The 20,015-nt window shown below is 41.3% G+C and overlaps 1 protein-coding gene across 4 annotated transcripts; it reads left to right on the plus strand.

Moving 5' to 3' along the window:
• Window positions 1-9,734, plus strand: mdm4 (MDM4 regulator of p53). 4 transcript variants are annotated; one of them, XM_074630716.1, is made up of 12 exons: window positions 1-165; window positions 1,895-1,985; window positions 2,087-2,161; window positions 3,002-3,135; window positions 3,234-3,283; window positions 3,744-3,808; window positions 5,007-5,103; window positions 5,183-5,343; window positions 6,766-6,948; window positions 7,093-7,161; window positions 7,258-8,314; window positions 8,384-9,734. In XM_074630716.1, the coding sequence occupies exons 2-11, from the start codon at window positions 1,911-1,913 to the stop codon at window positions 7,825-7,827; spliced, it is 1,479 nt and encodes a 492-aa protein (XP_074486817.1). In that variant the 5' UTR covers window positions 1-165; window positions 1,895-1,910; the 3' UTR covers window positions 7,828-8,314; window positions 8,384-9,734. The 4 variants fall into 4 exon arrangements, with proteins under 4 accessions (XP_074486817.1, XP_074486798.1, XP_074486807.1 ...); XM_074630697.1 differs by having other exon boundaries at window positions 2-165; window positions 6,751-6,948; XM_074630706.1 differs by lacking the exon at window positions 1-165 and adding an exon at window positions 1,562-1,623 and having other exon boundaries at window positions 6,751-6,948.
• Window positions 9,735-20,015: the final 10,281 nt, after the last annotated feature.

Genomic DNA, 20,015 nt, shown 5'->3' on the forward strand with positions numbered 1-20,015 from the left:
AGACATTATTCAACCGTTTGAATCTAGCTCAGCGATGCTAACTATCTGTTAGTCAGAGAGAGCTAGAGTTACAAAACAACCCAGTATTCATCATCTATTAGTATATTTACAAGATGTCGGGTAGTTGTTGAGGCCACAGTGCGTGAGGAACAATGTAGCTGAGAGGTAAAGTCAACTCATCGATCATTTATCACATCAACGGTCGGGTTGTTCAGGAAGTAGCTAGCATGCTAACGGTAGCTAGCACGTTTTGCTAACACGTTAGCTAGTAACGATAGCAGGTTTTGTCACCTGCCCGAAGTTACCCAGATGTTCCAGTTCACATACAAGTATCTAGTAATTGTGTTGTTTTTTTGCTAACATGCAATATCATCCTTTTATCCACCGTTACGTCAGCTCGGCTTGACGGTTTGTTTTGGCCTTGTTGTTTGAAGTATTGATGTGTCGTCGCGAACGAGCCGGTTCAAAGAGCCGACTCTTTGAACCTACTCTTTTAAGTGAACGATAAGAGCTGGCTCCCGTCCGAGAGCCGTTTTTTAATTTATTTTATATATTAATTAGACGATCTTCTCCGCGCCACGTGCACTCCATGCACTGATGGTACGTGTCCACAGGCTCCGTGCTTTCCACGCTCCCCATTCATTGTCTATGCAAGCAGCCGCGCAATGCATTCCGGTAGCGTGGCGTCGCGATTCGAGAGACTAGGCGTGCAGGAAGCCCGCTCCTCATTTGCATAAAGTTGAAGTCCTGGCTACTTTATGCAAATCACGGGCGTCCGACGCGACTCGCCGCCTCTCGAAACTCCCAAAGATCTTTTAAAATAAACGTTGTCGATCCAAATTAAAGACATATTCAGCAACTGCATGGCTTATTTCTTGCCTCAAATATTTTCAGAAACACATTTCGGTGAACTATTTTCGTGAAATAAGAGAAGAAAGTTTCCAAACGAGCCTCCATACTGGTTCCGGTTTGAAGCAGCAGCCAACAGCAGGAAAGCGTTCGTCCAATCAGGAGCCGAGTGCCTTGTTTCTAGGGACAGCCCACCAAGCGTCCAATGTTGGGAAGCGTCGCATCGCGATCAAAAACGCCCCTGTGGACACGTACCATGACTGAATGTTGTGTTAATGACGTTAGGTGATGACAGACCATCAAGCAGGGAGGGGCGTGGGTGCGCGGTGCGCTGACGGTCTACAGGTACAGAGGAGGAGGAAGAGGAGGAGAGAAAGAGAGGAGTGTGATGTGCGAATAGCAGACAAGATGAGTGACAGTCGGAAACGAAGCAGCATGTAAAATTACGATATTCTGGAAATTATAAGGTTTAGTATAATTATATTGAATAATTTAAGTGATATATGTGCACACATACTAATCATAGGTCAAAAACAGCGCTAAATTTGGCTGAATTATAAAAGGCAGAAGTGGTAAAATGAGGAGCCGAAAGAGCCGGCTCTTCTTGGTTGAACTGAGCCAAATGAACAGGCTCACTAAAAAGAGCCGGAATTCCCATCACTAGTTTGAAGACAGTTAACTGTCGCTAACCAACGTCAACTGTCGTAAACCAACATTAACTGTCGCAAAAGGAGAAAGTAATGGTGGAGATGGTGTAACGAATCCATCCATCTGGTGAGCTAACGTTAGCTGCTGCAGTCTGTTTAGCTTCATATATAAATTAGACCAACGATATTTGACGTTGCTAAATTGCTTTTTTGTTGCTATTAAATGTATCGTTACTTAACATTCAAGCTTACAATAATTTGACAAGTCAATGTGACCTCGTGGGCGTTGGTATTACGTGTTACGTCGAGGCGTTATGTGGTGATGATGATGATGAATTAGATGATGATGGGTAATTTAAAGACTGGTTTATCTTACATGTTATAATTGTGTATTTCAGACTTCGTCCGTTTACTATGAGCTCCCTATTAGCCGAGCCTCCTGCATCAAGCTCATCATGCAGGACTACACTACCTGGAGAGGGGAATCAGGTATGCAAACTTTGACAGCTGCTTTTGCCTGTACAATTATCCAACATTACAAATGTAGTTCACATTTAAAGCTAAGTGATGGTACTGTTCCCCCTCCACAGGTTCAACCAAAACCCCCTCTCCTGCAGATTCTGCGTGTTGCCGGAGCCCAGGAAGAAGTCTTCACACTCAAAGAGGTGAGCTGTCAGGTGAAATGCCACGTATGTTTGTTAGTATGCAGCCTGTTTTACTAGCTCATAACTAGGGCTGACCCGAATGCTTTGAAGCTTCTCCCATTGGTACATCCTTATATATATATAAGGTGATTGGACACACCGATTACATTAGGTCCCCACCATCGTTTTGCTTTTTTTACAGAAATAAAACCCATTTAGTTCATTTTGGCGTATCAGCGGCATGTTATCAATACAAAGTCGGACGACGGACACTAAAAACTGACATTGAATGTGTCTGCTCCGTACGGAGTCTCAGCTCAGAGTAGCAGGTGTCATATTTCACTCACACACGGGACGAGAGAGAGTTGACAGACAAGACGATGCGAAGCGAAAAGCAAAAGCACCTATTTGGCAATATTTCAGATTTAATCCCAAAGCTATAAGGGAACCATAAGGTTAATGAGGCCATCACTGTGCGGAGGACAGAGCTGTCACAGCCGGTGTGCGCTGCAGAGCAGTACAGGGTGGAAACCTGCGGCCCCGCAGCAAAAGCTGGACTGGAGAGGTCAGACACACAGCCACCCGACGTTAATGATCAAAGTAAGCGTGCTACATATATTGACCGTCGTCTTTTCTTGTAAAATATCCGGTGTAATCGGTAACACCATTTTTGTCACGAGTTTATTAACCGGTGGGGAAATTTTCTCACCGTCACATCCCTACTTTGAATACCTTTGAATATTTATCTTCGAAGTCCAGAAAATGGTATTCGGGACAGCCCTACTCATAACAAAGTGTTATCTGATAAGTGGTTATTCCAGGGTTCAGTAGTAGGTAAAATGTGCTCACTATTTTGTGTAGGTGATGCACTACTTGGGTCAGTACATCATGGGGAAGCAACTGTATGACAAACAGAGGCAGCACATAGTCCACTGCCAGGATGACCCTTTGGGAGAGCTGTTGGAGGTGGAGAGCTTCTCCGTCAAAAACCCAAGGTATTCACCTGCACCACAAATGGAGCTTCTGGTCAACACTCGATTATACATGTAAACTAAGGAGGTCCATTCTAAACTCTCATATTCTCATTTTACAGCCCGGTGTATGAAATGCTCAAGAAATACTTAGTTGTTCTTGGTTGTTCTGGTAAGTGATTCATTCATTTTATGCTTATACATTTGTTATGTGAATGTGACATAATATTTCTGTCAGGGGGCATCGTCAAAGAACAAGCAATGTATGAATGTATTTGTTTACTGCTGTTAGTACATTTATGATGACTTGAAATTCAATTTTGTCTTTTTCCTCTTCCCTTTGTGTTTGATGAATTAATTAATTCATTTGCATCTTTAACATGATGTGTTTTGAAGTGAAGATCCTTGGTGATTATCTATACATACATCCTAAATTCAGCTTTCTTTTTGCATACATTGTGAGTGCTTGTGATAGTTTGTGCATTTCTTGGGGATGCGGGGGCCAGAAAAACACCATTTTCCAGCTTGTCCTACGAAGTTGCAGAAGAAGGCCTTAGTGAGAGAGTGTGTTTTGCTATTATTAAAGGGTGGGGATGTCCTTTTTCTGTTACTGTGTCTCATCTGAAATGCAGACGCTGCAGAGAATCTTTCTGTGGGCCGTGAATGTGTAGAGGGCGGAGTGGAGGATCGTGGTCAGGTAAAACCGAAGCATGGTGCTGAGGAGAAACAGAAATCCCCAGCCCTTCTCACCTCACTACACACAACACTTGAAGGGACAGGGCTGACAGGCTGAGCTGCTAATAATGATTGGATTGAGACCGGTAGGCCTTGGTGTAGCACCAAGTACACAAAACTATAAAATGAGCTGCTGTCTGCGTGTGTGTAATGAGGAGGGGAGGTAAGGGCTGCTGTCTTTTCGTTGGTGTGCATTTTGTACAGAGTGGCACCGTCTCTGTACAACCCCATCCTTGGTTTGTACTGGTGGTGTTTCCAGGACTCTTTTGTGGTCCACCAGCACCACCCAGTGGATGGGGGGCAGAGTCACCCTCTCTGTCAGTCTCAGAGTTCTCTTCTCTGCTCCGAAACTGGAGGATCGCAGTTCCTGATCCAGCCACAGGCCTAACAATAACCCACCCCCGTGTTCCTACACCTTTCTTTCCGACTCCCTCCAAAATCCACCTTGAAGTACTTAATTATGTGTAAGACTTTGTCTAATCCTTGTTGAGCTCCAGTCAGATTCTGGTCTGTCCTCACTGGCCTTACAAATCAATTGCGTTACTGCACGTGTTAAATCCACTTCAAGATCGTTATCAAATTTAAGATCTGATCGTACTTGCAATATGTTTTTCAAAAGTCCATATTTCCTTTATCAGCTGTGATTAAAAATAATCATAGAAGACATGGGATTCACTCTTGATGATTTTGTTTCCTTTCTCTTGGAAAAAAATGTATTTTCTGATTATGAATTCTTAGATATATACTCTCTACAAGAAGATCTTGTAGAGAGTATATATCTATAGATCATATCTTGGAATAAAACATTACTTAAACCCTATTATTTAATTTGTATACTAGATATTAAAACTGTTTTTACCGGACTGGATTTTTTAAAACTTTAACTCACTAGTTTCATCACTGTGTTAATTAGTACGCTTGCTTTCCTTCCTCGCCTTTCTCTATCTGTCTTTGTTTTTACCCTCTACACGGTTTTGGTGCCCTAATTATTAAATTAGTTTTGACCTCCCTCCCCACTGATCCTTACCCTAATTGCCCAGCCCCTTGTTCCCTGTACCACTACCCCACACACAGGCCATCTTGAAAAGGAGCTGCGAGTCCTCCAAGTACCCAGTTATGGCTCTGTCTTCTAATTTTTGTCCTTCACATTTCCTTCCTAGATATGTGGAGGTGTGGTCAAAGCAGGGCTGGAGGCTTGCACCGACGTGCCTCTCCTGCCGACCCCCTCCCAGCGACGACCCCGGGAGCCAGACGATGGTGAGCAAACATTCTGTTATATACTCAGCAACATGGCCAGGACAAGACCTGCTCATTTAACGGTTCAAAACCTCTTCAGACTCCCTTGAAGGCCTGCCACGGTCAGCCTGCAAACGGCCCAAACTGGATGTTACTTTGGACGAGTGGGACCTCTCTGGCCTGCCCTGGTGGTTTCTGGGTAATCTCCGCAGTAACTACAGCCCTAGGAGCAATGGCTCCACTGACATCCACACAAACCAAGTAAGAAACCTCATGTGTTGTTAGAAAGTTCATCTAATAACATTAGTAACAGCTGCTTCAGGGTTAAGTTTGGAGATTTACTTTATTTTTTATTTTGGAAAAGCATTCGTTTTACTTTCATCATTCAGCATTGTGCACACTTAAAACTCCCAGAGCTTTTCTTTTATAACATTAGCTTTAATTGTTTACAATTGAACATGGGAAGCTTTCACCATAGATATTACCAAAAAGAAAAAATTAATAAAGAGCGAGCTGTTAGATGTGATAAAATAATAAATAAGTTACAATATATTCTCACTCATTCACAAGTCGGCTAAAGTCTGATCTTATAGCTTTAATGTACTCCGTCCACTTGGTCCAAATCCAGGGAAAAAAATGACAACCTTTCCATAATATATAAAATATATTCATATAGTATTTCTATCCATCGATGGTGGACGGCTCAGATTTGAGCCACTTTCTTGTGACAGCCTTTTTGCTTGATGTCTGAAGTATTTGTACCAGTTTCTTATCATTAATATTCCACCCTTCAAATGAGATGTCACTCATCTATACAGTATCACATCTAAAAGGAATGTCAATTCCAGATTTTTAATGTTTATGAATTTCCAGCCAATAAGGCACAATAACCTGGCTATTCCAGAAAATATGGAAGTGATTGGCGTCGTTTATCCCAGTTTTAACAGTTCTAGGGACTTCCTGAGCTTCCCCCGAGAACGACATACCTTCAAGGGCTTCTTTTCTGTTTGCATTCGCACCGCCAATAGGAACGCTGAAGTGACGTAAGCTGCCCGGCGCCACACGCACACATCTCCAGCTGGGAGATTGGCGAGCGGCTAGTTTGCTATGTTTCACAAGCTCTCTTAGCTTTATCAGTAATATAAGTATAAATAAACAATTGTTACATGCCACAATCATATAAACTCAAGCAAAATAGCTGTCACGAAAGTACCTTTTGAGATTTCAGTTTGAATTGGCTATCGTTCTTTGGCTTAGTGGGTCGTGCTACTGTGTTAGCCATTTGCTACTGCGTTAGCTCACTGAGCAGCGGCTCTCCTTCTCACTTTGGCTCAGTGGGTGTGTGCTTGTGAACAAGTTAATTTTGAGACTTCTATGTCAGTTCCATTCGTCTCTTTTCTTCCATTTATTTTGTGACGAGCTGTTGCCTGTTTTTTTGTGTTGGAAAAGTACCTACTCTGAAATAGGAGCTAAAAAAAAGTAATTCTTAGAACTATGAAAAAGTTCCTCCGGTTCAAAAACACCTACAGTTCCCAACATCTGCCACCACTTCCCTGATGTTGTTTTTGCAAGTTGAGAGATTTCAAGCTTAAAAACACCTGACATAATTACTTGATAGCAAATGGCATAAATTGGAGTCTAACAGTGGTGGTCTGACTGATGTGTCAGTTGTCTCCTGCACAGGAGGAGGACACGGCCATCGTGTCGGACACCACCGACGACCTCTGGTTCCTGACCGAGGGCGGGAGTGAACAGGTGAGCGTGGAGATGAAAGAGGCTGCACTGGAGGAAGGGAGCGCAGGAGAAGGAGAGGCTCTACCTGACGATGATGACGGAGGAGGGAAGGAGGAGAAAGCAGATCGAGAGGTAGGAGTTTGTCAAGTACTTTGTCTTTATTGGTCAGGCTCATACCACATATAATTCTTTTTGGTGTGAGAAATAAATGTATTTACTGTCGAGAGTGAGGATAATGTTATTTGAGATGTTCAAATGTCTTGTATATTTATCCAGATGCATGAGGAGCCAGATGAAGACTCGCAGTGTCTGAGCGATGACACTGATACAGAGATCTCCACACAGGTGTGTGTCTTGTTTTGTTTTTTTTTGTTAGTTATAGAATTTGATTATCTGTAGATTGATGCAGATGTGTGACTTTGTATGTACCTTATCCCTCAGGATGCTTGGCAGTGCACAGAGTGCAGGAAGTATAACACACCTCTCCAGAGGTACTGTGTTCGCTGCTGGGCTCTACGTAAGAACTGGTACAAAGACGTCCCCCGACTCGCCCATTCCCTTTCTGTTCCTGACATCCCAGCATGCAGCTCTCTCACCACCCATGACGAGGAAGATGACAGCGACACCGGCATTGACGTCCCAGACTGCAGCAGGACAGTCTCTGACCCGGTCATCCTGCCCTCCCACTCCACGGCTGACCGCCCGCTGCCCACTACGATTACAGGGAAAGGCAAGGGGCCTTGGCCCTCCAGCTTCAACAAGGATGAGCAGCTCTCAGGGGGGGAGAGTCAGGAGAATCTGGGTATGGAGATTGAAGAAGCTAGGCCTGAGGCACTGTTGGAGCCTTGCAAGCTGTGTCGAGTGCGACCGCGCAACGGAAATATAATACACGGACGTACGGCTCACCTGTTAACCTGTTTCCCGTGTGCAAGGAGGCTACACAAGTTCCAGGCTCCTTGTCCAGGATGTGGGAAGATCATTCAAAAAGTTATTAAGATATTCATCCTCTAAAAAGCACTCATCAGTCAGGCTCTAGGGACCTCAACAACAAAACATACATCAAACATCAAACACATTCAACCATACAGATGCATGCACACTCTCTGCTCGTAGACACACACACAAAAACATGCACCTTACCCGTAAAACCTATATTGATTCACGCAAAGTGTAGCACTTGATGAAGCTTGCTCTTGGTTGCATGGTTTATTCTGCATCACACTGCCTCCGAAGTATTGTTAGATGAAACCTTGGACACGAGAGTTCGTCATACCGAATGTTTGTTTTGGTGCTACATTTAAATAAGGGACATACAAAGGCAGAAGTATTTATTTATTTATGAGAAGATCCACCACAGCTTTTTGTGAGCTATTATTTGGTTTCATGAAAGCTTGTTTTTTTCAGCCTATGTGAATTTTCTCATTGTTTTTTTTGCATTGAATGGTGCCATTTAAAACTAGTATTGCTCACCTTAGTTCTGTTTGTTCGATTCCCCTTAGTTTCACTTCAGTCATCATCTGGACAGAAAAGGAAAGATGAGTGCAGGTATTTAACTACAAGAATAAAGCATCTTCTGGGCCATTTTGTTTTTGTTTTTTAACCGTTTTATACCCTCTTTGGTATTGTGGCTCAGAGATTTGAGTTATAAAGACAAGATTGAAGGACAAATAGGAAAGAAAGTCTTAAAACCATGACTTTATTGTCAACAGTTGCAGCTCCATTCAAGTATCCTCCTTTTCCTTAAAAAAAATAAATAATTATTTGCATAATTGAATGTACTGTAAAATACAAATGTGGTGGCTTAAGTCCTGTTTCTCTAAACATAGTATTTTAAAATGTAGAGTTGAATCTAACCGGCTTGAGAATGCACAGCTGAAGTATTTACTGTAATATCCTCTTGGGGTAGCAATTTGATGTTAATATGTAATCAATCCCGTATTTACAATTGCCAAGCCACGGATGCCTGCAGTAAGTCGTAATTGTTGGTTAATGTTGAAATGTTATCATTCAGAAAGGGTACGCAACATCTCTCCCTGAACGCATGATCAATGAACATTTTCTGTATATTTTGTATTTAATTTATTTATGATTCAGTTTTAATTGTTTAGATGACCACCTCTAATGAAGCAGAAAAAAAGGCAGCACTTGTTACAGAGCTCTAATATGTAATTTTACAGCAAAATTATTTTCTGAAAGATATATACAGAAAGACTTTAAGGAAACAGGATTAAATGTGTACCCTCTGTGAGAATGACTGCGGAGTACTTAGTGGGAGTTTGGAGGTTTGATTTCAGCGTTACACTGCCATGTAATGACTTTAATTTGTGTATTATTATTGATATGATTTTATTTTGATGGCTCTGCATTATTTGATTGTATCGCTGGACCATATAGATACGACTTCAGTAAGTGTGTGAGCTGTCTCCAAATACATTATCGACGTGAGATGTCCAGTGACATTAAGCATTAAACTCTTGGCTCTGCTTAGTGTAGAGGGAGTATCATAGCTCTTTGATCTGCTCTTAACTTGCGCTTAATCTTTCTGCCAGCAGATGGGGAGAAATCTCAATATTGTGTCTGGTGCTCACAGAAGCTGTACAGTACCAGTGATAACATGTAAAGCATATATAGAGCATGCCTCCTGTTGTGAATAGAGCCAGCACTCAGCTGCTGTGAGAGCTATATAAACGCTATAAAATATTAATGTAGCCTGTATTTATCTCCGTAATTGTGCATCAAAAGAAAGTTACTATACAGACCTCATTAAAAATTGCTTAGTACAAATTATACCATTGATAGCCTATACTGGTTCAGAATGAATGATCGTTGCAATTAAGACCAGAATGTGCTCAAACATGGTTCAGCTCATATAGTTGTTTTTCTACCTGTCATGGAATAAAAGATGTTTTGTAAAGCGATATAGATTTGATTGGTTCATTTAGTATACTTGCTGACCAGAGGGTGTGTGTGTGTGTGTGTGTGTGTGTGTGTGTTTTGGCTGAAGAATAAGTCATTGTATGACAGGCCAGCTGTCATGTGTCCTCTCCTTCTTGACTGGGCTGCAGCACCTGCAACTCTCCTCTGCTTACTCACTGTCCTGCTTCCTTGTGTCTGCCTTATTTTTGGGACAGACACACTATCAACTAGTCAACAGTTTACTGTATGTTGCTGTAGTCTGGGGTCTACAGCAACATACGGTATACTGTAGACTAGAGGATAGGGTGTCTACAGTATACTGTATGCTGCTGTAGACTGGAGTATACTGTATACAACAACATACAGTATACTGTAAACTAGAGCAGTGTTCCCAACCTGGGGTCCGGGCCCCTGCGTCATAGATCACAGGGGTTGCGCCAGGATTTGTCTGCTCTGAGGTTGTCAAAATTTGATTTGCTCATGTATAACTAAAATCATAATAACAAACTTACTGGATAATTTATACAAAAATCTGTATAAAAAAAAAAAATTGTGTTACTTAGTAGCAAAATCGAATGAAATCTTCTGCTTCAATCCATATTTGTTGGCGTTTAGCCTTTCAAAAACATTTTCACTGCGGTCAAACTGCTCCCCCGCTTGACGCACACAAAGGGAGACACGCACCTGTATTAACGGGGCGGTCTAGCACAATCTAACAAAAATAACATTTATTTAACCACAATAACAAAAAATCTATTGTGGCTCTAATTCTATTACAGTAAATTAGTTAAATCGTAAAATAAAAAAAGATTATGTATCTGCAGGCGCTTGGTGAATCCGTCAAGACGTCATCACTTTATGTTGACAAAACTGTAGATGAGCTGTGGTTGGTCTTTGCCCCCCTTATGGGGGCGCCAAAGATCACAGGGGGTGCGCCAGGATTTGTCTGCTCTGAGGTTGTCAAAATTAGATTTGCTCATGTATAACTAAAGTCATAATAACACACTTACTGGATAATTTATACAAAAATCTGTATATAAAACTATATAAAAAGACATTTTTTTGTTACTTATTAGCAAAATCTTGTGAAATCTTCTGCTTCGATCCATATTTGTTGGCGTTTAGCCTTTCAAAAACAACATTTTCACGGTGGTCAAACTGCTCCCCCGCTTGACGCACACAAAGGGGGGCACGCACCTATATTAAAGGGGCGGTCTATCAGCAACCTAACAACACCATAAATAACATTTATTTAACCACAATAACAAAAAGATCTATTGTGGCTCCAATACTATTACAGTAAATTAATTAAGTAGTTAAAGTCGTTGGTATATATTTTATATTTAATACACTTAATAGAACCCACCTCTCAGCATTTTGTATTTACTTATAAGCATTGTGTATTGTATTTACTCATTTGCACGTCTTAATGCAAATATTTGAACATATTTCTTATATTCTTATTTTAATTATATTACTAACTTATATTTCTTTACATATATTGTGTCTATACAGTAGCATTGTGTACAATATTGTAGCATTATGTACATAATTTACACGTTATTTACTTCTTTATTTACATTTTCTTACATTTCTTTATGTTTATATAAGAGCAACTGTAAAGCCCCAATTTCTGATTCTGAAAAATACCTTGCATCCCACCACAAACATCATGTAGTAGGGAGGAGTTGTTGTCCTCCCTGAGGTTCGCCCGACAGTATTAATTGCTCCTGACAGCCATACTAAAATGCTTTTCCCTCTCTCTGCATCTAATTCAAGAATGGCATACTGCTTTGTCCGCGGTGTCTGGTGCGTCACAGCGCGTAGACACGAAGAATGGCATAACACCCCTGGTGACATGGCACCCGAAGCTTGGCAGCTCCAGAATGGCACGGCCCAGGGAATGGTAGGGGATCTGCATGTTTCCATGGCGACAGTACCTCCTTCCCAACATCCCAGAATAACACAACACATTCTCCCTTTATCCCCATGGCGTACCGTACGCAATACTTCCTAGAGGGAAAATAGTTAGGATGCAATTGCTCCCATACTTTTTCCATTTTTATCATTTTATTGCCGTTACTGGCTTTCTTGTACTTTGATGCACCTTCATAAATAGTCTATACATAGTATATCTGCGTCACTCTCTTCCCGTGTCCTTCGTCTGCATACCTCCAGCCTGTTTACCCTCCTTTGCTTTCTTCTGGTTGTGTGTCTGGATATCTGTAACTGTATCTGTGTGTACAGGACCTTTCTGTCTCACCTCCACACACACACACACACACACACACACACACACACACACACACACACACACACACACACACACACACATTTTCCCCTCTGTTGTGTCCAACTATTTGGTCGCTCCAGAAACCAGGACGCTAAATTTGTCCCAGTGCTGACATGGGAGAAGGTCAGTGGAGCCAGAGATACAGAAAAAGGCATAAAGACAAGAGAGATTTTCAAAATAAGAGTAGGGGGAAAATAGAGATGTGACACATTAAAATGAGATTAGAGGAACATAGTAGAGCTTTCCTTGTACCCACAGCAGGAGGTCTGATATGGAAGATGATATATGGAAGCCGGGCTGACTGGGTTCAGGGCATAGTTTCCGCATAGCTATCCACTCACATCTCACAACAGCACAGTCGTATACACACCAGTGGCCTCAGACAGGATTGAGCCGTGTCTCCTAGAGGAGCTATGCAGATTGTGGTTTACACTTGGGCGACGTCAAGGTGTAAATTGCCTTCAAATTAAACTGGATAGGTTTTATGAGGGCCTGGCTTTACCCTGTCAGATAGCTTTCTGATTAACTTAAGTGAAACTGGCAGGCCTACTGTGAGTTATCACACAACTTGTGGCAGTATAGAGTGGTGCGGGGATGACGTATTTTTGTAGGCCAACCAGGAAGTTAGCATCGCCCTGGTTCCCTCGACAAACAGCCAATGGGATTTTTCCAGTGGGTTTTGGGGTATTGCAGAAAATAAACTCTGTGGCAAACACACGTTTATGATACTTTCACGTTTTGTTCAGCAAGATAATCTCCACAAATGAACACCACTTTATATGATTTTTGAAGTGTGAATGCAATCGCCAGAAGTAAAAAGCTAATATTAGGCTATAAATGAACTACACCAGGGTCGAATGAGCGTGAGTATACATAACAAGGCTGTAAAGGCGGACGAGTCGGCGTGATAGTAGTCTCATTTAGCCACTTGTTAACAACAGCAACCGACACATAAAGGCTTCAAAATTCCCAAGTGGGGTATTTATTGATGTATTTTATGTCGTAGAAAAAAACTTCAAAATCTCTTCAGCTTGTGTTAAAGGGACTGTTAGTAACTTCTTACACGTATAAATCGGTGTCCCATGCGCACTCGCGTGTGGCTACGCTGTTCAGACAAGACTCCAACACAAACTACACGGAAGCACCAAAGTTATATCTAGTGAAGCCCGTCTTGCAAAACAGTGTTGGCCGCAGTCGGAGGACGCGGGGGAGACCGTAGCTTTGGTCTCCTCTGCTCCTCTGCCTGCCTGCTTGCCCTCACTCACAGCTCGCTCCACCTCAATTGCATGCGCGCACACTACACACTGCAGAAGAGTTAGTAGCTCTGAGAATATCTAGTAAGTGTACGATGGAGGTTTGTGCAGAAATAAATGCTGCAGCTCTTCCAGACCAACAGAAGTTTTCCGTGTCTTGTGAAGTGATGGGGCTCCGCAGCGAGAAATGTTAACGTCTCTGACCAAAACTCCGGTGTCGCCCCTGTTCCCTCCGGCCGCGGTCGGGAGGCTGAAGCAGGAAAAGCCAACACTAGGATCAGCAGTGGTTCATGGAGAGACCTCCGTCTGGTCAGCTAACATTACTTCCAAGCAGGTGAAATACAGAGTTATATTGTGGTTTTAGCTGACGTGTGTCGCCTCACTGTTTTGATCAATGCTCGTTCATGTCTATTTAGAGCGAGCACAAGCGCGAGCCCGACGCTGACTTTCGTTGACTTAACGGCCACAGGTGTCGCTGTTAACAAGCATTTCTGATTTTTACAAACCTCAGAGCTTATTTCAGGCATCTAACTAAAAACCTGTTAAAAAAAACCCTGTTGACTTCCAGACGAGGGAACCGTGAGAGCTAAAATGCTAACTCATTTCCAGGTTTTAGGATTCATTCCTGCATCACTCTAGTGGAATATATGTCATGTAAATAATCTGGTTGTTTGTATCGGTGGAGCACAGTGAATAACTTTAAGGCTCCCATGTGCTGCAAAGTATGTTAGTGGGAAGTGGGTTATGTACGTAGGTATGAGTATGTGTATATGTGTTTGTCCATGTGTGCTGGCTGGAGCCTGGCAGTGAGCGGGGATGCCAGTGAAGGGAAGGGCAGCGGATGGCTCAGGGGCTCAGTCCATTCCTGTGATTTAACATGACACCACTTGCACTAAGACTGGCAACAGCTGCGTATGCACATGCCGGCCATTCTGTTTGTTGTAGGGGATTACCCTGCGATAAAAGCCCCAGTGAGCAGCAGCGTGGCTGGGCTACAGAACTACTGTTTCCCCCCTGACTTAGAAAGCTTTCTCCAGGCCTCCAGAGCCCTGTGAAAACACAGGTGTGGGCACTTCATTCTGAACTGCAATGAATGGGAGTATTCTCCCTGATGATTAGCCGGGTCGTAGTAGTGTCACATCACCTTCAGGCATCAGATAGCTTATGTAAGGTTCATTACTCAACAGAATTAGCTGGGCATAGTAGAGTAGTAATCAGCTCCCATTCATTAGTTAGGTGATTGATTTGCTTTCACTGTGTTGTACTGATGCTCATCTGAGAGGAGTACACTGCTTTGTCATCTTTCAGCATTAATGTTGTGTAAATATCACCATAATCTTGAGTTCTGCATTGTGCCGTGTGAAAAACTGTTATCAGAGCGTTCAGCAATGAACGTGCAATTATCATGGCGACAGTACAGAAACAGTCTCCGAGGCGACACAGTCGGGCATCTGTTGCTGTCACTATGGTGAACATGTCCCTGCTGAAAGGCACTTAACCAGTCCAGAAGATTGTTGCGTGAGTCCAGACTCCAAACAGGAGTAATACAGTACAGTAAACACTCCAGTTTAAATACAGAAATAACCTTCCTTTTTCCTTAACTGTACATTAAAATCTGTATCCCGTGTTCATGGTGCTCCTACCACACACATGTTCACCATATACTTAAATGTACACTGTTTTAGTCATGGAGTAGAGGTTGAGCAGGTTTATATGTTGACAGAAACGTTGAAGGTTCTCTATATGATATCCGGAGCATTAATAAAGCATCCAACAACTACTTGCCTTGTAAAGATATAGAGAAGTATGTCTACCTGAGCAGAGAATGAAGTTGCTCTCCATCGTCTGTGTGTGTTGTAATCCAAGCTTCTCCATGCTTTGTTGACATAACCGGGCTGGCCGCACGTGCTTTTAGTGCATGTGAGCGTGCCCCACTGGCTAGCTCACGGCCGCCGCTCTTCACTGCTGTAATACGGCAGTTACAACTGATAACGCCGGCGCCGTTGCAGAAGCGTAGCACCCACCCCCTCCGGTTCCCCCTCAGGGAAACACTGTTCTATCTGTCAGCACTGTTTGTTGTTGTTTTCACTGTTAGCGCCGTTAGCACCGTTAGCTATGAGCCGCCGGCTCAGCCATCGCCATGTTGAGAGCCATGCAGAGGCAATAGAAATACTCCCAATCTCGCATCTAGCTCCTTTAATGATGCAATTTAATTACATTACGTATTAAGGAACAAATTAAATTTCTACAAAAAAAATGTGTCTTTAAGGAAAAGTAATAAAACAAAAAGTTGCCCAGTAGTTTCCAAGTTTGCTGGGAAGGAACTTTAATTTATTACAATGAATTGTAAAGGAGCCTGGGAATGACTCTGTATTTTGCTTCTAATTTTAGGGAAAATCGAAACAGTGTTCAATTGATACACTTAATTAATTAATTAAAAATAATTGCTAGCTAACTTAAGAAAGTCCTTTTTTTAGTGCACAGTAGGAGAAACGCTGCTGAACAGAGAAAAATCTAAAATTTTGTATATAGGCAAGCATACAATCCTAACACATATAATCAATAAGGTTTTAGATGATAAATTAGTATTACTTGGGTTTAAATAAATCTCTGTCAGCATTTAGTTTAGGACATTTCTCTTGCTTATAAACTCAAACTCAAATAACAAACTTTTCCCCCTATAAAGTGTACCACATGATATAGTTATTGCATGGAAACTTCTTAGGTTACTATTAAGAAAATGTAAAAAGCGTCACCAAACACACATATTCCATTGAATGCAGTTTGTAGTGTGTCATGTTGTATCTGAGTGGATGGAACATCCTTGTTTATCCCCCTTTAATCAACACTCCTTCACCGTTATTATGTTATTCTCCTCTTACATATCTGAGATTTCCCGACTGTGCTCAGATGACAGTTCTCCTGGTCAGTGATGATCTTGAGGCTAACCTGGGGTGAGGAGGACTGATCCTCCCCCTTCCTCCCCCCCGCTCAGCTGTCCCACAATGTGCTGCTGCTTGTCACTGAGGAGAAGTGGAGCAGTGTTGCCAGTGACAGGGCAATCCCTGCACACACATAAACACAGACACACACACACGGGGACCCATACACACTTATGCACACATACAAAGGGGATTTTGAGTATAAATCTTATTTTGAGTGTAAATAATTTGGCTTCTACTGCGTTAGTTATTTCAGTTATCAGGATCATATTTTGTGAAGATGTTTTAAATATTAACATAAAACTTTAATAGAAAGCCATAGTAGCAGTAGAGTTATCAACTGAAACATCAAATTTAACTTTTTCCCTTTTTAACTTCTAATTTATATAATATTTTTAAGACATTTAGATTCATTTCCATAAAGTTTTTAAAAATAGGGGATTTCATGATTTTCTCTTCACCCTGAAACATTTAGACAGTAACCATAGATGTCAGTCTTCATATACAAAACAAATATATAAAATATGTTGCTTTTTATGACAGATATTGCAATTCTAATGTCTAATAAATTAATAATAAATAGATACATTTTAATATAAATTCCAAATTTTATTGACTTAAAAATGCCCGTAATTTTAAATTTGTATCTATTTTATCCTCGTTTGGGTGTGTAAAAATGTATTTTAAAAATTATAAAAAATGTCAAGATATGCAAATAAGAGAAAAGAAATGTATCAATGTTATGTACAGATACATAGTACATCAATTAAAGGTTTATAGCTGTTTATTTGGTTTCTCTGAGATCTTTACTTGTTCCATCAGTAGATTTACTCTTTAGAATAAAATCAAATGGGATTATAAACATTCAAATATATTTAATTTTGTGTTATCTCTTGCATGTGTGTGATCAGTTATAAACAGCTAAAATATAAAGTACCTGTCTCAAAAAGATAAAGATAGATCAAATGTAGTTATAATCCGAACGGGGGTGTCGCGATATACTCGTGTATATGATATGATGATATAATCGTGATATTTAAAAAAAAAATTAAATGTCGATATGTTAATAATACAGATATGATAATATTGTGTAAATAATCCAGTGCCTCTTAAATACTTTCACATATGTAGTTATGGTTACAGACTCTCCTTAGACCTGTATTTTGAGTTCCAAAAAAGGGACAAAACACACAATAAAAGTTAAGGAGGAATTTGACTGATAGCATTATTTTCTGTAGATATCGCATGAATTCTTTTGGTCACGATAATTGTGTAACGAAAATCTGATATCGTGATATCCCTAAATCCTATTTATCACTTGAGAGAATATTTGAATTTATCTGTATTTTGTTAGTCTAGTTTGGTTTCTTCACTGACTTTAGGAGGGAAGATATACACAACTTCAGTATCTGCAAACAGTAAACAAACACCCGACCTCTGGTTTACTGCATCTCAAGTGTTCACTTCAAAATGCTGAGAGGGGACTTGTTCCTCAAACGAGACACAAGTGTGTCCCTGAAACGACTACAAAACATGCGCGAGTTCTCTAGTTCTGCTGACAATGGGTTACGATGACAGAGGGTTATGAGTGACTCTGACACACTGCGCACCCCCTCCCTGCTGTACCCCCGAGAGCAACACAGGCGTCTTTGTACTCGCTCCACCATCAGTGACTATCCATCACAGACTAACCTGACAGCCCACCGCAGCCCTGCGCCAAGCCTCCACTCTGCACTCTGCCTCAACCCCAGACCAGGACTAGACCACGAGCCACCAAGCCGGTCCTGCCAGACTGCTGCCTGGCATCCAGTAGTCCCATAGGGGTTCCTCTGTCTCGATCAAGACATCTTACACTGACTGGGATACTTTCACTCACGCAACAGATTTTAAACAACACATCAGTTTTCTTTGTTTTGTAAATGTAACTTCATTGCTCTAAAATTAGGAAATATAAATAAAGAACAAGTACTGGAATAGTTGGGCCTATACATAAATACATAAATGGATAACAAAAGTTACAATATAAGTATAGAATAGTGAATTGAGAAATGGCCTACAGCTTGATCCCTCAAACCAGGCCCCTAGCAGACAACATGCTGTATATGGTACCTTCAAATGGGGTCGTGTTTACCGTGTTTACAAGATGAGTCCATATGAACACCCCCCTCTTGTGATATTCACAACCTTGTAAGTGGAAAGCTCCGCGTTCACGAGTTGTGACGTGTTTGTTGACGTTGTCAGAAATGGCAGAGTTCATGGAAGTACATTTTTCGGTACATAATAAGTCCTACTTCGTAATTTTATAATATGTCTGAAGAAAATGTTGATATTCCCGACTACCTAATCCTTTCCCTCTGTCATTTAACCTTTGCATTTCCTGCATTATGTTACCCACTTGCTAGCTTGCTAAATTGTCAGCCTGTGTGGCTTCTAGACAGCGACAGTAACGTTAATATTGCCATTGCTTAGCAGCAATGTTCTCACGACTTAACCATTCAAACGCCAGGCATATCGTGTACACGACTTCCAATGTTGTAAATACGAGCTCACGAGTTTCATTTGAAGGCACCAATAGACCTTTTCATTGACATTGTGTTGCTGTGGCAACAGTTTGGTCCAAGTTTACTTCCTGTCACCTACTGCATTAACAAACATTGCAACAGGAAATAGAAAGGGGGCCATTTAATGTGTTTATGTTGTCGAGTTTGAAAAGGTCTATATTTATCTTGCTTGTTAGTGTGAGTTTTTTTTTTACATATATTTAGGCCTCCTGTGCACCTGCTTTGAGTCCCATAAAGATGTGAGGGCTCTCTAAAACACAGTATTTAAAGTGGTAGGCTAATAGCAGGAAAAGCACAGGTGTAATTAATTACAGTGATTACAGCTGTGCTCCATGTAGGTGTGCTAGTAAACTATCCCCCGTTGAGCCAGCATGAGCCGTACCATGACCCTGGAACTAAATAAAATGCACCCATAATTAATGTTATTAATTACGCCTGTGCTCTTTCTAAATGTCAAAATGTCTGCCATGATGCAGATAATGCAATATATATGCTCTTTAAAGCGATGTGCTGCTGTGAGTGTTTAGATAAAACAGTCCATAGCCTACTAGGACATTACCTGTCTTACAAAGAACTGAAGAGAGAACTGAAAAAAACTGAGCACTGTGCTGTATAGCCTGTCACAGTGGTTCCAAAACTTCTTCACATCAAGGACCCTTAAATTGACACAAATTAGACCACAGACCCCCATTTGATAAGATTTTCTCACAGGGTGCCGCATCTGATACGATTTTTGATGTTTTCAAGTTTGGAATAATAGTGAGGAATAATACTGTATGTCAGTCTGTGTCTAATGCCACCAACCTTTCTTACTGAGATGTCTCAAAAATATGAAACTACTTCTTGTAAATGTTCCTTTCAAACAAATAAAGGAACACACCCCTGTAGATAAGGGGCTTTTAGTTTTTAACCCTTCTTATTAAAAGGCTGCTACAAAGGATACCACACATAGCTTCTCTCCAACGAGGAGACTTAACACCCGACGAGAGGTTACGAAAAAACAACAAATCATTCTTCCAAAAGAGGCAACCACTGAAATAATCGCACAACATGAAGGAACAAAAAATTAACAAAGTTAGAGAAAAAAGCTTCAGTTTTAGGTCTGCTCAAATCAAAGAGCTTCTTCCTATTTGGCTGTAGTGATGACAGCCCAGTGTGTTGAATTCAGAGCATAAAAAGTTTTATTTTTTTAAATTTTTTGGAGATGCAAAAGTCCTGGAAATGAGTGCACTTT

This window comes from Sebastes fasciatus, chromosome 1, assembly GCF_043250625.1.
Source record: "Sebastes fasciatus isolate fSebFas1 chromosome 1, fSebFas1.pri, whole genome shotgun sequence".
Classification (NCBI taxonomy): domain Eukaryota; kingdom Metazoa; phylum Chordata; class Actinopteri; order Perciformes; family Sebastidae; genus Sebastes; species Sebastes fasciatus.

What these genes read in the sequence shown, in the direction of transcription:
- mdm4 (XM_074630697.1), top strand. Translation starts at nt 1,911, where the DNA reads ATGAGCTCCCTATTAGCCGAGCCTCCTGCATCAAGCTCATCATGCAGG. An exon ending in TTCTCCGTCAAAAACCCAAG is followed by an intron (nt 3,136 to 3,233) that starts GTATTCACCTGC and finishes CTCATTTTACAG; the next exon opens with CCCGGTGTATGAAATGCTCA. An exon ending in ATACAGAGATCTCCACACAG is followed by an intron (nt 7,162 to 7,257) that starts GTGTGTGTCTTG and finishes CTTATCCCTCAG; the next exon opens with GATGCTTGGCAGTGCACAGA.